At 45.6% G+C, this 16,262-nt stretch overlaps 1 protein-coding gene across 3 annotated transcripts in view; it reads left to right on the forward strand.

The window, feature by feature from the left end:
- Positions 1-11,754, forward strand: part of Ttc39a (tetratricopeptide repeat domain 39A) — a 28,488-nt gene extending 16,734 nt beyond the window's left edge. For 2 of the 3 annotated variants that reach the window (XM_076860437.2, XM_076860435.2), the window contains 10 exons: positions 10-118; positions 599-666; positions 747-806; positions 1,657-1,818; positions 5,451-5,542; positions 7,247-7,367; positions 9,457-9,568; positions 9,976-10,090; positions 11,020-11,136; positions 11,546-11,754. In XM_076860437.2, the coding sequence (XP_076716552.1) occupies positions 10-118; positions 599-666; positions 747-806; positions 1,657-1,818; positions 5,451-5,542; positions 7,247-7,367; positions 9,457-9,568; positions 9,976-10,090; positions 11,020-11,136; positions 11,546-11,669 (1,080 nt within the window). In that variant the 3' untranslated portion in view covers positions 11,670-11,754. Of the gene's footprint in view, positions 1-9; positions 119-598; positions 667-746; positions 807-1,656; positions 1,819-5,001; positions 5,030-5,450; positions 5,543-7,246; positions 7,368-9,456; positions 9,569-9,975; positions 10,091-11,019; positions 11,137-11,545 lie in introns of those variants that run through there. The other variant, XM_076860436.1, reaches the window with a different exon arrangement.
- The last annotated feature ends 4,508 nt before the right edge of the window (positions 11,755-16,262 follow it).

Consider the following 16,262-nt stretch of genomic DNA (forward strand, 5'->3'; position numbering starts at 1 on the left):
TTCCCCCAGGACTATGGGCTACTCCAGCTGGAGGAGGGCGCCTCGGGACACAGCTTTCGTGCTGTGCTCTGTGTCATGCTGTTGCTGTGCTACCACACCTTCCTCACCTTCGTGCTTGGTAGGAGCCCTACATGGGTCTAGTGGTCTCCAAGGATCAGAGGTTGCAAACTATGTTCAGGCCTGTGGGATAGGGGGTGGGTTACTGAAACCAGAAATAACAGAGCCACATTGACTATCCTGTGGCCTAGCCTGCTGGCCACTCAGTTCCTTCCAGTGTAACCACATTCCAGCCACAGTTTCCTCATCTGCAAAATTGGCATGATTGTGCCTACCTTGCAGGGAGTGAAGATGCTGTTTCTGTGTTTCTGGACACAAACTTAGCAGATTTTGGCACCTGACTGTTGAACTCTGTGATGTGCCAGGGTGATATCTGCATTATCTTATTTAATTCTTATGTTGCCTTGAGATAGGAAGAATTATCATCCCTATCTCAGAGAGTGGGAGGTAGAGACCCTAGGAAGGCCCTGGTAGTCTGCTGGGAAGAATACCAGGAGCCTGTGATGGTAATGTTTTATGCTCCCCTGGCTACCTCCTCCAGGTACTGGGAATGTCAACATCGAGGAGGCAGAGAAGCTGTTGAAGCCCTACCTGAATCGATACCCCAAGGTGAGCTCACATTCAGCCAAGCACCCCCAAACCCATGAGCACACCACGGACCCATACATACCTTATATATGTCATTGCAGGGCGCCATTTTCCTGTTCTTTGCTGGGCGGATTGAAGCCATCAAAGGCAACATTGACGCTGTGAGTGTTGGGGGTCTCTTGGGGTCTCCCAGCCCAGCAGGAAGTCAGGCAAACAGAAGCATCCTTAGTGGATAGAGCAGACTTGTAGTGGGACCCCAAGAGAGGACCCACACAAGTATAGGGTAGGAGATTCACTTCTAACTAATGCAGTCTGGGAAGATGAAGGAGGACATGGCATCTGTACTGTAGGATTTTTTTTCTTTCCCCCACTTTTTTAAATGGTGTTTTAGAGTTGTACATAATGATTTGTTGTGCTGTATGATATTCTAGGTGAGGGGGGATGCTTAAGGGAGGTGGAGAGTAGGAAAGGCCATTTGTTCAGAGCATGGTGAGGCTGGACCCTGGTGAGTAGAGTGGTATTGCCAGGGGCTGAGGGGAGCCAGGGAGAGTTAGAGATGGGAAGGGTCACAGTACTGGTAGAGACTCCAGCACTAAGTCAAGGCCCACAGCAGATTCTACAGTGTGGAGTGTTGGGGTTTCTAGCTGGCCCTGGTAGGACAAATATCTCAGGCACAGGTAATCTTATCGAGGCTACTGATAGACATTATTTTATCACTGTCATGTTAATTCCTTCTACTTCCTGTTATCCCCTCCAGTGTAGCTCTGTCCTACCTTTTCATTTGTGACTGAAATCTAGAGTCCCAAAGAGGGGCAGTAATGGGCCCAGGGACATATAAGACTTAGGTGGGTAGAACCAGGACAGAAAGAAGATCTCCTGGCCCCACCCAGGCCTGGCACAGGGCTGGACCACCATGCACTGGAGGAGGTCAGGTCTGCTGTGGAGGTGGAGGTCTCAAAGGGTGCAGAGGGTGGGGCAGGACACAACAGGCTGACGCAGAGGTGTCCACAGGCCATCCGGCGGTTTGAGGAGTGCTGCGAAGCCCAGCAGCACTGGAAGCAGTTTCACCACATGTGCTACTGGGAGCTGATGTGGTGCTTCACCTACAAGGGCCAGTGGAAAATGTCCTATTTCTATGCCGACCTGCTCAGCAAGGAGAACTCCTGGTCCAAGGTGGGTTGACTTCCCGTTCCCATGTCAGGGTACTGGGATGCTCAGGCTGACCCAGACTGGCCATGAGTCCCTAGACCAAGGGCCAACCCCCTGGCTGAACAGATGTGCCAGATGGAATCTAAACAGGACCATACCTTCTAGTGGGACCCAGACTTTGAAGGTACTAAAACCATGAGGAATAGAGAAACTTTTTTTTTTTTTCTGGTGCTAGGAATTGAACCCAGAGCTTTGCACATGCCAAGTTTGCATTCTGCCATTGAGCTACATTCCCAGAATTATGTCAGTCAAGATTTTTGGTCACAAGGAATAGAAACATGGCTCACATGTCTAGGCAAGTGCTGTCCAATAGAACTGCTTGGCTCTTTCCATTTCCTTCACATCACAACCAATGGAAAAGTTGCCATCTCCATTGAGCACATGCCAGACTCTGAGGCTGACTTTCCTGGCCCACTTAGCTGTTGGTGACAAACCCTGGATTTGAGATCAGTTCTCTGAGACTCAGGGGCCTCTGCTCTTCCCTCACTGCTCTAGTCCTTCCAGGGAGGCTGGCTTGCCCTGAGACCACTCTATTGTTGGGGGCTTTCTTGGGCCCAGCCCCTGTGTGCCCACCACACCATGCCTCATCACCTCCCACTCTGAGTAGAACTAAGCCTCGGGAACCTTTTTGAACTAAAAGTGACTGTGGAAGCCTTCCTGTGCAGTGAGGTGGCAGGTGGGTTCACCCACTTGGGGGAGACGGGGCGTGGGGCATCTACACAGCTGCTGTGAGGAGCAGTAGGAGGGCCAAGTCTCCCAGGTGTAAGGACATCTCTGGCTGTGACAACCAGCTCAGTCCCCAGCTTACTGATTTTTTGGGGGGTCTGTAAGTCCCTATCTACTATAATACTGTCAGGGGGTGGTTTCCTATAGAAAATGGGGGTTGTAGCACCCTGAGTCCTGGGGCTTATCCATTCCTAATCTTTAGAATGTGGCCACCACAGTGTCAATCAATGTCCTACTCTAGGGATTAGGCCTGTGACCATTGTCATGTGTCATATGTGTCACTTCCTCTACTCAGATTTTTCTCTGCTTGGACCCTTCAAAGGCAACCCTGTGAAGATCTTTGAGTTTCTCCAGTGCTTAGCCTAGGGATTGAGTTGATCAGAAATTTGGTAGTGACATCTATGCACTTAGTAATATAAAGGGGAATGAGAGCAGCTCTGAGGCAGCCCAGAGGACTAGGAAGGCCTCAGGAAGAGGAGCTCTCTGAGATGAGCCTTGGAGGAGGAGCTAGTGTGGTGGAGTGGAGGAAGTGAGAGGGACAGCAAGAGCAAAGGCTTGGGCCAAGAGGTTCTGTGTTACCAGGACGGGGGCACTGAGGGGTGTGGGGTGTGAGTGCAGGGACACTAGAGAGTCCATCCTCCTCTGAGCCACTTGCTATAAGCTTTTTTAAAAAAAGAAATTATTTTAGTTTTTTGGTGGACACAATATCTTTATTTTACTTTATGTGGTGCTGAGGATCAAACCCAGTGCCTTATGAATGCTAGACGAGCACTATACCACTGAGCCCAACCCTAGCCAACGGTATGTAAGCTTCTTGATGACAATTACTTTCTGCCTTGCACAGACCCTGTACTGTAATCCAGCAAGGTAAATGTTTGTGGAATCAAAGAACGAACCGTCAGGTACCTTGGGGAGAAGGGACTCCCAACAGGGGAGGTGACTGCTATGTTCTACAACATCCCTGGATAACTTGAATGTGTACAACTCTAGGTCACCAAATCCATCCTAGCTCCTGGTAGCATAGTGAGGGCGAGCTGTCTGGGGCGAGTAGAGAAGGCTCTTAGGAGAATGAGACTGACAGAGGAGAGTGGCATACTGGGCAGAGGAACAGTGCAGGCAAAGACTGGGTGGGTAAGGAGTAATGGAGAAGAAATGGCAGCAGATAAGCCAGAAAAGGAGTTTGGGGCAGGTGGTGAAGGTCTCCAGTGACTTTGGGGATTTTATGGTAACATCAGGGGTAAGGACAGCCCTTGAATGCTAGGTTTACGGATTTGTGCATTCTGGGCACCCCCAAATGCCAGGTGTCCTGTTCTAGGACAGGAATACAAGAGTGAATAAAGCAAAGACAAACGCTAACATCCTAGTTGATGTATATACAACTACATATATAGATGTATAATACATCATTATGTTGATCCCCTTCTAATGTATGGGTAGTCAGGGATGCCTGTCAGGGAAGAAACTGGAATGTGTTGAAGGGGCAGGCCTTTCTGTTACTTCAGACAGAGGAGCCAGGAGCTGTGGTGCACGCCTATAATTCTAGTGGCTCGGGAGGCTGAAGCAGCAAGTTCAAAGCCAGCATCAGCAACAGTGAGGCGCTAAGCAACTCAGTGAGACCCTGTCTCTAAATAAAATACAAAATAGGGCTGGGGATGTGGCTAGTGGTCGAGTTGGCCCTGGGTTCAGTTCCTGATACTGATACCCACCCCCTCAAAAGAAAGGACCTTTAAACAGAGCGAGCTGTGGATGCAGTAGGCTGCAGATAAGGCCTGGTTGGAAAACAGGGAAACACACTATTCTGGGAATAGCTCAAGGCCTGTGGCAGGAGTGTGTGAGTAAGGGGAGACTGTAGGAGATGAAGTAGGAGAGTAGGGAAAACTGAATCTCATAGTCCATGGTGTGGGTAATGGCTTGCAGGGGAGTAGAAATGGGAGCAGGGAGCACAGGAGACCATGTGGACTAGGAGTACAGCCTGCAGTGGGGAGAGCGTGGGGGAGCTGGTGCCTGACTGAGGGTTGTCTGTGGGAGCAGGGCTTGTGAGATTCAAGGCTGGACAGGAGGTAAAGTCTCTGGGAACTGGGCGGGGCAAAGGGAGTGAGCTAGAGTGTGCTGGGGAACAGGTTTCCACAAGGGGGAACTTCCCATCAGCTTTTTGACGTTGTGAAGGGTTGACTGAGGCGCGGGCTCAGCGTGGCTGCCAGATGGAAGGCTGCTTTCTGCCTCCTCCAGAGATCAGACTCCAGGATGTCCTGCTCCTATTTCTTTCTTGGCTACTGGCAGGTGTTTTCTTTGGCAGCAGCCCCAGGAGCCATGAGCTGTAGTTCAAGGATAGGCCACTTGAGGGCAGCACGCAGCTGGGCAGCACCCAACCGGGCGCCTCTCCCATAGACTTCCGGGGGAGGGCGTGCGCAGGCGCGCAGGGATCCAGTTCCGGACTGGGCTGCCACCGGTCTGTATGGCACAGTCCCACCTCCAGCGCTTTGTTCGGGCCACTCTTTGTTGGCTGGAAGGCCCCTTCTTGTGCCTCTGTGAATCTTCAATTCCTTGAATGACCTTCAAGAGTCCATTCCTCAGTCGCTGCATCCCAGAAGCCCTGATGCTCTCTCTTTGTCTCCATCCCAGCTACTAGTTGCTTGGTCCTTCTCTCCACTGCTTCAGATTGGAGGGGATGACTGCTTTGACATAAGATCCTCCAGGATTTAACTCCCAATTCAATTCCTAAAGTTACTTCAGCTTCCTCACTGTCACTTTCTCCTCAGGGGCTTCGGGAGAATGTTGGGCCACAGTGAGATCTGAATGAGGAATTTGTGCCCTTCTGGAACAGTGACTGGCAGGAGGGTTACTCACATTTGTCTCTTGCTGTCTCACAGGCCACCTACATCTACATGAAGGCCGCTTACCTTAGCATGTTTGGGAAGGAGGACTACAAGCCCTTTGGAGATGATGAAGTGGAGCTATTTAGGTAGGTCCTGCCATCCCACTGTGGACAGACCAACCAGGCTCCTCTCACAGCTGATGAGGGTAGCAGAAAGGGGCCTGGTGAGGTGGCCATCTCCTCCAGCTCTGGGCTTCCTGTCCAGAGAGTGTTCACAGATTGTCATCTCCTGTCACCCACTATGATGTTGCTGCTGCTGCTGGTCAGAACCCTTTGAATGCCCAGGTTTCCTTTCATAAGTGGTTCTGTAGACTTCATCTACCACTCAGCCTCTTCCATCTGGTCAGTAAAACAGAGGTGGACACTGAGACCTACAGAGGGGCAGGTCCTCCTTCAGCTGAGTTAGCCTGATGCACTCCAGAAGCACAGTAGAGAGCCCACCCCACAAATGAGGACCAAACCAACAAGGTTAAATCCAGCCTGTGCCTTTTTTTCCCCTGTGGTATGAGGGATTGGACTTGAGAGTGCTCTACTACTGAGCTACATCCCCAGCCCTCTTTATTTTTGAGAACAGGATCTCACTAAGTTGCGCGGGCTGGCCTCAAACTTTCAATCCTCCTGCCTCAGGATCCTAAGCCTCCTGCCTTAGATTCCTAAGTGGCTGGGATTACAGGTGTGTGCCACCATGCCTAGCTCAGCCGGTGCCATTTCTTAGCAGTGTCATGTTGGACAGTTTCAGCATCATAAATCTTGCAGGGTTATTGTGTGACAACTAGATAATATATTTAAAGTGCCTGGCATAGGAACCTAGTGAGCAGTCTGCCAAGTGGTGCTGTTTTCATTCTTATCTGTACCACCTGTTTGCCTCCGGAGGCAAAAAGGTTGTTAAGGGAAAGCTCCTTTAGCTGTGGCAGGCTAAAGAAGGGAGTCTAGACTCTTCCTAGGGTCATGATGAGGTTGGCTGAATCCATTTTGCAGACTTGGAAGTGGGTATAATATGAACTTTCTGGACTACTACTGTCACATACAGCATGTATCACTTATGGAGTGCCTGCTACTATAGCAAACTCCATATCCCTGTCCCATAGAACTCTTCCAGAAGGCCTGAAGAGGGTAGGTATCATTAATACTATAGAGATGAGAAAACTGAGGCTCAGAGAGGTTCCTTCCAGCATGCAAGGCATTTGGGGTGGCCTCACTCATATGTCCAGCTGTTTCTGGAGCCTAAATGTCTCAGGCCTGAGGTCATGGCCATACCAAGTGACCATGGCAGAAATTGGAGGGTGGGAGAGCTGGTGGGTGAAGATCCAGATATGGAGGTGTGCTTAGCTGCATACTGCATATTATTCTGCCTTTGGAAACACCTGAGGAGGCTAAAGCTCGAGAGACTGGAATTAATTAAGGCTTTGAGCAGTTTGGTCTAGGTAGGACCTTCCCTTTTTCTGGATGTTTGTTTCCCCTGTGAAACTAGAATTAGATTTCCATTGGGTCCTCTCAGGAAATGGAGCCTGGGAGTAGAAGAGCAATATTAGGATAACACGGGGCAAGCCTAGTAGCATTTGGGTATATTCTTACCTTCACCAGCCACAAACCCCTTGTCTAGCCAAAGGAAGTAGCCAGGTGATGAGATAGGGCTATTTCAACCTGGAAGTCTCTTAGAGTCACTCTTTTCATACAGATGGAAAAACGGGTCCAGAGAGAGGGACCAAGTAGAGGCTGGGTAGCCTGGGGATCCTCAGTGCTTTCTTGCTTTTTCTCATTTCTTCCCCACCCTCCTTGTCTCTTTCTCAGAGCTGTGCCAGGCCTCAAGCTCAAGATTGCTGGGAAATCTCTACCCACAGAGAAGTTTGCCATCCGGAAGTCCAGGCGCTACCTCTCCCCGAACCCTATCTCATTGCCAATCCCTGCTCTGGTGGGTAGGAAGGTCTGGCTTGATCCTGCCCTTGGGTTTGGGATTGTGAGGATTAGATGAGAGCCACTGCCTTTGGGAAGTACATGAGGAAACTTTCTTGTCTCTGAGCCTGGAGAGGGTTTCACAGTTCACCTGGGATTGAGGGTAGGAACAGAGATGAACTGACCTGGCCCTGAACCTGAGAAAAGTGCTGGTCTTGGGGCATGAGGAGGAGATACCTCAGGGCAGAAAGAGCAGTTCTTAGGCCACAGCCTGGTCCCTATACAGAGGCATCAACCTGACTGTCCTCTGTTCCCAGACTATTCCAGTTCTGTCACATGATGATAATAATTGTTGCTCATGCTGGTGCCCCCTTCACTAAACTCATCTTTTTTGAAGGCTGGAGTCTCAGCCAATATCATATTTAACTTTGAACAAAAAGATGAACTTACTTGTCCAGTTTGCTCAGCTAGTAAATTGGAGTCAGAATTTGAATTCAGCAGCATGGCTTTAGAACCTGTATTCTAAGCCACTGTTATAAAGCTAATTCAATGCCTGATTTGAGCTGGCATCAGATAAACTTCCCCTTAAAAATCATATTGTTATTCAACTAGTAAGGCAGTTAGAAAAGCAGGAACCCTGATTTAGAGACACGAAGCCAGCTCCACTACTCACTAATGCATACCTTAGGTAGAATTCCTCTTCAATATAAACTTGATAATATGTGTCTTGTCTGTTTCCACAGTTAAACACTTTGTAACTTGAAAAGCTTAATATTTATAAAGAATTTTATTTAGAGCCTGAATATTTCTAAATGTTAAAAAAATTTACAATTAAAAATATATAGTAAAGCTGTTATTATCAAATGGAGGAAAGGATTATTGTAGGAAGGGCAGAAGATGCAACTTTACTGAAAAGTTAGGGGAGAATTTTCCCAAACTGTAATCTGCAAAACACTATTTATGCAGAAAATAGTTTCAGTGATTAAATACATTGGGAAAGTGAGCCTAAACAAAGTTGATATGTTGTAGACTTTCTTGGAGATTTTTTATGCTGATCTAAATTGATAGGTTTCCCAGAAGAAGCTTAAAGATATGTATGATTTTTTTCCCCTTATTTGGGCACAAAACCGCCCTCTTTTTTAATGGGATATTGGCTAACTTGGGACAATAGAACAATTTGAGAAATACTGATCTAAATTCAAATTCCCTTCCTAGAATATAATAACTGCAACAGTATCTTTCTAGAACTTTATACAAATTACATTCCAATACTTGGTTTGATCATTTAGGAAATGCTAATCTAAGCTAACAGTTACTTGAATGCAAATTTAATATCCTGAGCTTCTTGGAAGTCAAGGCAAAACAACAACAAACAACAACAAAATGGAATCAGGATATATTTTATAAGTCTTCATGATAGTAATGCAATTCTAAAGGAAATGGAATGTGAGTTGCCATTATTGAGCTCATTGGGGAGGACAGGAGAAAAGATGACAGTATTAAATTCTATTATCCCAAAGTACTTAAATAAATTATGGCTCCTCCAATATAAGGAATCCCTGCTGGTTGGAAAAGAGGATTTCTTTTTGGCTACGACATGGCCTGGTCTTTAGAAATGCCAAGTTTGGACAGAGGTTGGAAGAAGACATAACAGTACCCAGGGAAGCCACAGAAAAGTAGATGAAACATATTGGTAGTTATGAGCAGAATAGTGAGGATATTGAATCCTCTGCCCCACTGCCAGTGATAGGGCCTGTTGCATGTTAGGCAAGCGCTCTACCACTGAGCTGTTGTACCCCCTTCCCCAACATTGGGCCATCTTAAATTCCTGACTGGGGTTAAGGTGAGATCTCAATAATATATGATGAAGTTCCCTCCATACCACTCTCAAGCCCACAACTTTACAGGCTGGGCTGAAACCTGGTTGAGAAATTAGAAGGGATTGTGAGATCCTCTGATCTGAGCTTTCATTTTATAGATGGAAAAACTGTAAAATTAGAAGGGATTGTGAGATCCTCTGATCTGAGCTTTCGTTTTATAGATGGAAAAACTAAGTCCCCATTTAGGGCAGAAATGTAGGACTGACTTGCCCTATCCCCTGCCCTCAGGAAATGATGTACATCTGGAATGGCTATGCTGTGATTGGGAAGCAGCCGGAACTTACAGATGGGATGCTTGAGATTATTACCAACGCTGAAGAGATGCTGGCAAAGGGCCCAGGTGACTACACTCAGGCCCTTGAACCTGCCAGGCTAGGGCAGGTCTTTACAGTTGAAGATTCCCTCAGCCAAAAATGCTTTTCCTCGCTTCTCTATTCTGGTAACTGTCCTTTTTTCTTTCTAGACTGACCTTAAATGTCAGCTCCTCCAAGTAGCTATCCTTTGTCCCCTTGTCAAGGCCTCTCCTCTAGGCTTCCACAGCCCCTGGGCTTCCTTCTTTCATGCCTGATTCTCTGTATTGTCAGTCTTGGTATCTTTTTTTTCCTTCTCAGATGTGAACTCCCCTCCCCCTAGGACAGGGACTGTCTGATTCACTCTTATCCTGGGATCTACAGAGTAGGAGCTCCCCGAGTAATGAAGCAGAAATGACTAAGCCTATATCTTCTTCCCTTACACCCCTGTTCTCAGAGAATGAATACTCAGCAGATGATCAGTGCTTGGTGAAACTGTTGAAAGGCCTGTGTCTGAAATACCTAGGCCGTATCGAGGAGGCTGAGGAGAATTTCAGGAGCATCTCTGCCAAGTAAGTACCTCTGGCTGCTCCTGCTGGGCCTAGCCCTCCTGGGAAGAATTTCGGGGGCCTCCCCCATCCTCATGTAGCTGATAGCAGCAACCCCATTCACCCATATGTACTACTGTCTACTGTGCTGGGTACAGAGAATTCAGACCTAGACCTCCAGGCTCACCAAATCATACAGCCATGTTTCCAGCCCTGGTAAAGTTTGTAATTCAGCAGCATGGGAAGCAACATGTTAGAGATGGATATCTGGATAGCCCAGCCCAGGGCTATGCTGGAGGGAAGCAGAGGATGCCTGGAGGAGGGATCTAAACCTAATTGGAAATGCTAGAAAAGGCTTTCCAGTGCTGATTATTTAAATTGGGAAGTTTATCAGGCAGAGAAAGTAAGGGAGAAAGTAGGTACAGCCTGTACAAATGCCTGGACACAGGATAAACACCTGAGATTGGGGTAACAGTGGTGAGATCCTTTGCTGCATAAGTGAAGCTATAGAGAGAAAAGGGTATAACATGAAATAAAGAAGGCTGCATGTTCTTTTGCATAAGGCTAAACTATCCTGTAGAGGAGAGCCAGGAAGGATACTGGACAAGGCAGATTTGTGTTTTAAAAGTGACTCGGGCAGCATAGAACATGGGTCAGAGCCAGGAGACTTCCCAGTTTAATAAACCATTCAGCCTGGAGTATGCAGTTGGTACTGAGTCAGGGGATAGGCTAAGTATAGACAGGACACATAGATTGTCAGGAGCCTTAGGGTATAGAACTAGAAGGCTCCCCTGTGGACTCCAACCTTTCTAAGGTTAGGTAGTGGCAACTTTCCCAAATTGGAATGCAGGTCAGGAAATCCTCATATGAAGTTCTTGGGAAGCTACAGAGGAGGACCTGAAGGACACCTCAAGGGCAAAAATTTGTAAGCCATGCCTTCTTCTGTTCTGCAGTGAAAAGAAGATTAAATATGACCATTATTTGATCCCAAATGCCCTATTGGAACTGGCCCTGCTGTTTATGGAGCAAGGCAGAAACGAAGAGGCTATCAAACTCCTGGAGTCAGCCAAGTAAGGCTTGGGTAACCTCCATCTGTCCTTTGCTCACTCTGAGCTCAGAAGCTGGGCAGGGGGAAAGGAGCCCTCAGGAAGCAGTGAGGGAGGCTTCTTGGGGAGGGCACACAGTCCAGAGGCCAATCATGTATCCCTGGATACCCAGCTGTGCACTATCACAGGAAAACTACTTCCTCAACTTACAAACGAGTAATTGGAATCCCAGAGGAAGTGGGCTACCAAGGACTGGCGTGAGGACCCAGGTCTCCTGCCTTCTAGTCCAGGGATATATCTCCTGAAACCACCCCTTCATGTTTAGGGACCCAGCAGGACCAAGAACTGTTCCAAAGGGCATGATACCAGGGTGAGAAAAAAGAAAAGACCTCCCAGAGCAGCTTCATGTATCTAATTTTCTGCTCACTTCCAGGCAAAACTACAAGAATTATTCCATGGAGTCAAGGACGCATTTTCGAATCCAGGCAGCCACACTCCAAGCCAAGTCTTCCCTAGAGAATGGCACCAGATCCATAGTCTCATCAGTGTCCTTGTAGCTTTGTGTAGCATTCCTGGGCTGCAAGATGAACAGAGACAGCTGGACAGAGCTCCTGGAAACATTTCAAAAGATTCCCTCCCCCTGCCCTGCCCTGCCTTTGGGGTCCACCGGTGCTCCAGTGGGATGGCACAGCAAGAGTATCCATGCAGAAGCAAAGCTGGCATTTTCACTAGTGTGGCCACAGGTCTTTGCCAAGGGCAGAGCAGGTGGAGCCCTCTGCCTGCCCTATCACACATACGGGTACTTGTTTTTCACTGTGATGTTTAAAGAGAATGTATGAACAGTTTACATTTTCCTTAGAAATACAATGATGGGATTATAGTTGGCTTTAAAAACAAAACCAACCAACCACCTGTAAACCTTTGTTTTCACCCACACTGATGTGGCAGTAAATCTCTTTATAAGATGCCAAAGGCCAAACTGCTTTTTAAGCCTCAGCAAAGACCTTCCTTTCAGAGGACCTAAAGAATATCCAGAGGGTCTGTGACTCTGAATTTGAGGTTCCTGGAGGTAGGGCACAAATGTCACAGACACCTACTCTCATACTTCATATCCCCCGCCCCTTACTAACTGTCCAACTTAAAAATCAAGCAGGTGTTTTTTTAGGGAGATGAAGTTTGAGCCCATCTGTAGAAAAATCAATTTCCACCAGTAGGGAACAGGATGCCAAGGCCCAAGCAGAGGCACCTTGTAACCTTTGTGCACCAAAACCAGGAACTTTGTGGGAAGTGAGGGAGGTGGTTTTCAGAAACCAGTCTGCATCCTTGCTATATGCCAAACTAAAACCACTGGGAATAATGAAACGAAAATATGTACTTCACTCCAAGGTATGTTTATTTACAGACAGGTATGTTTATTTACATTCTATTTCTTAGCAATAGAATGATTATTCTTGGCCTGCTGTATTATGTTTTAGATTTTTCAGTGAAGAGATATTTAAGTAATAAAATTTATACACTTGAAGAGGTCATGCAACATCTATTTCAATAAAATATGTGTTGCTTGAATTCTTGGGCAGGGCAGAAAGTTTTCATTAGAAGCGACATGGCCCATGTCAACATTTTTTGAATAAGTTACCAACATTTAAAAAAGAGAAGATTTTGCAAATGAATCTGGTTTCGGCTTCAACATCGAGCCTCAATTCCCACTAGAGGACAATCAGCTGGAGTTAAGTAGAGACTACTTTAAACACCACTTCTACCTTTCTGGCCCCTAACAGCATTTGAATTTGTAAGCTCTGGGACTGTTAAGTGAGAACTCAAGTTCGGTTACCAACAATTTTACCGTTCACATTCTAATGTCAGTACATTTCAACATAACTATTTTTTTGAAAAGGAAATCATGTTAACAGTAAAAATATTCATCTGTAAAGAAGTGACTCCCCAGATGCATGAATGCAATTTCTATAAGAATCACAGCCATCTTTTTCAAATTTTCCAGAATTGCTGTTTAACAAACACCCAGGGGTTGGGTTAATACTAATATACAATCAACCAGCCTCCTATGAGCAATGCTGAAAGGAATAACTGGTTTTAGCTAAAACACATTCTTACCAAAAAAAAAAAAAAAAAACCTTCATCCAATAACATCTTTTGCACTTTCAAAAGTGCTGTCAGAGTATAAATGCTGTGAAAAATATGCTGTCTGAGAGAGAGCCAGTCCTTTGCAAGCTCGCTCTTCTCCAAAGCCTGGATGCTGGGAGACCAACCTGTTTTTAGGCTGTTGGACAGGACAAAGTGAGAGGGATGATTGCTTAATTAGGGTGGTGGACTTTTGGTTTCCCTACATATTAAAAGGCTGCCTATGGATACACCAAAGCAGCACTGGTCACAGTATCCTGACACATTATTTGCAAAATGCAGTTTAAAACAAAATAGGGGGACTGGGATTGTGGCTCAGTGGTAGCTGCCTAACATGTGAGGCACTGGGTTCAATTCTCGGCACCTTATAAAAATGAATAAAATAAAGACCCCAAAGAATTTAAAAAATAAATAGGGCTGGAGGTTGTAGCTCCGTGAAAGAGCACTGGCCCGGCATGTGTGAAACCTTGGGTTTGAAAAAAAAAAAAAAAGGAAAAGAAAAAGAAATCTCTCCTTGAATTAAGAAGGAAATTATAAAACAAAAACAACTTTATTTCAACATTCCTTTCAGCTGTTTTTTGCTTTCAATTTTTATGGGAGGATTGTTTCCTTCAATATTTGTTACTACTGATTTCCTGTTGGGCTTCATTAATTGGCCTGTGTCACTTTTACCTGTTACCCTGGTTGCAAGCTGACTGATAATCAGTGGGGTTTTACCTCCTCTGTAGCTTCTGAGATAGTCTCCCCAAAAACATCCATGTGAAACAGAGTGAAAACACTGAGTCTAACAACATATCCAGGGGTCTCTGAAGGTGAAAATCCTGTCATGGGCTTCTTGATCTCCTTTGAGTCATTTTTGGTCATTAAATCTCTTAATACTGCTGATCTTTCTAACACATCTGCCCTGCAGAGGCTGCCGATTGGTTTTGGCCTGGAAATTAGAAGATCTGAATTCTAGTCTTAACTTTGCTATTGACAAGGTGACCTTGGAAAAGCCACAGACTCTTTCAAAAATGGCAATTTATATTAGAGTAAGGCTCTGATTCCAACTCAGGGCAAGTCTGTTTCTTAGTTTTCATCTGCAAATAGAGGGAATAGATATATCTCCCTATTTTTCTGCATGTCTTCACAAGCAGTTCAACCAGAAACAAAAGACTCCCTTAAACAGGAGTAGGATGAGGGAGGAGGAGCTCCACAATAGCCAGGACTCCAGAGAACAAGTAATCTTCATTTAGAAAAGGTCTAAATCCTCTTACTCTCTTACTCCCTCCCCTCTCCCCCCCTCCTCTCTCTCTCTCCCCGTCCCTCCCTCTCTCTCTCTCTCTCTCCTCCCTTCTCTTCTGTGACTGACCGTTAGGGTCCTGCTAATAAAATCTCGGACAGATAAACGGTTGTTTTGGCTTGTTGAGTTTTACAGAGCTTTTCCATCGTCCTTTACATTGGTGCCGAAACCCGGGATGGGGATCCTCATCGCTCAAGGTGGAACCCTGTTCCCAAACTCCGAGCCCAACCGTTCCTGTTGCAGTCCACTCCTCTGATCGCCTGCCTGACACCTACCACCAGCCTGCAGACTGTTGCAGGGTACATTCATGACACAAATGAGAATAGTGATACAATTTCAAAGAATTGATGAAACAAAGAGATGACTTTTGAAAAGATAAACAAGATTGATAAGACCTTAGCTTATCCAGCAGATCATTAGGGACTATTTTGAAAACATATACTCCAATAAATTGGAACACCTAGAAGAAATGGACACATTTCTAGACAAATACAATATGCCAAACAGAATCAAGAGGACTTGAAAACCTACAAAGACCAATAACTTGTAATGAGATACAAGCAATAATAAAAAACTTTCCAAAAAAGAAAAGCCCAAGGCCAGATGGATTCTCAGCTGAATTCTACCAAAACTTTTAAGAAGAACTAATGCCAATAGAAATAGAAAGGAACAGAATACTTCCAAATTCATTCTATAAAGCCATATCACACTCATACCAAAACCAGATAAGTACACTTCAGGGTAAAAAACTTCAGACCAATATACCTGATGAACTTAGATGCAAAATCATTTAATAAAATATTAGCAAATCATGTTCAACAACAAAAAAAAAATAAAAAATAAAAAAAAGAAAAGGTCTAAATTCTGTGCCACACAGATGAACTCAGTTTTCAGGGAAGTAGCAACTGTGTAACATGATCTGAACAGGCCCTGGAAAACACAAAGTATACCTTGGCCTCTCAACTGGTCACAAAGGCCCTCCTGCACCCTGGCAGGGTGGCTTGGCAGTGTGATGGTCTCTATCAGCTCTCCCACGTGTTGGCAGGTTTCCCTATTTCCTTATCTACTGAGTCAAATGGGAGTGTTTCCAAGACAGTTATCATTCACAGCAAAAGCCACAACCTGACATCAAAGCTAGGTTTTTAAAAGGCCAACATCAACCCAAGACTTGGCTGTGGTCCAGGTGGGAGATTCCAGCCTGAGAAGAGTAGAACTAGGAGGTTTTCAGAAAGCAACAGCCTGTGGATTATTAGACCATTTAAGAAAGAAACTAAATCCACTTTTCCCTAGAATTATTCAAGTAAATTTAAGAAGATAGGAAGTCAACAATCTTAAGCTTGTTGCTTTCAAGTATACCAGTTGTGTATGTAACTACCCTATCAAGCAGGGACTATTGTTGCCATTTTATAGAATGAGAAAACCAACACACAACTTAAGATCATGTAGCAGAGAAGATTCAAATTCAGGTAGCTGAACTCAAGAGCCCATACTTTGCTAAATTACTGGTCAAGTTGTAAAATTTACTTCACAGCTGGTCTCCCCAATGTACATTGAATCTTAGGCTTATGCCAAAGATTCCTTGGTTGGAACATATGGAATATGTTTGTGTCACCTGGTTCCCCTAGGCTATTTGGCATTTTGAGGTAGGAATGTGAATAATCAGAACAAAAACAAAAGGAAGAAACAAAAAAGTAATATGTACTCATAAAATCCCTGAGGGATGATAGAG

Source organism: Callospermophilus lateralis, chromosome 7, assembly GCF_048772815.1.
Source record: "Callospermophilus lateralis isolate mCalLat2 chromosome 7, mCalLat2.hap1, whole genome shotgun sequence".
Classification (NCBI taxonomy): domain Eukaryota; kingdom Metazoa; phylum Chordata; class Mammalia; order Rodentia; family Sciuridae; genus Callospermophilus; species Callospermophilus lateralis.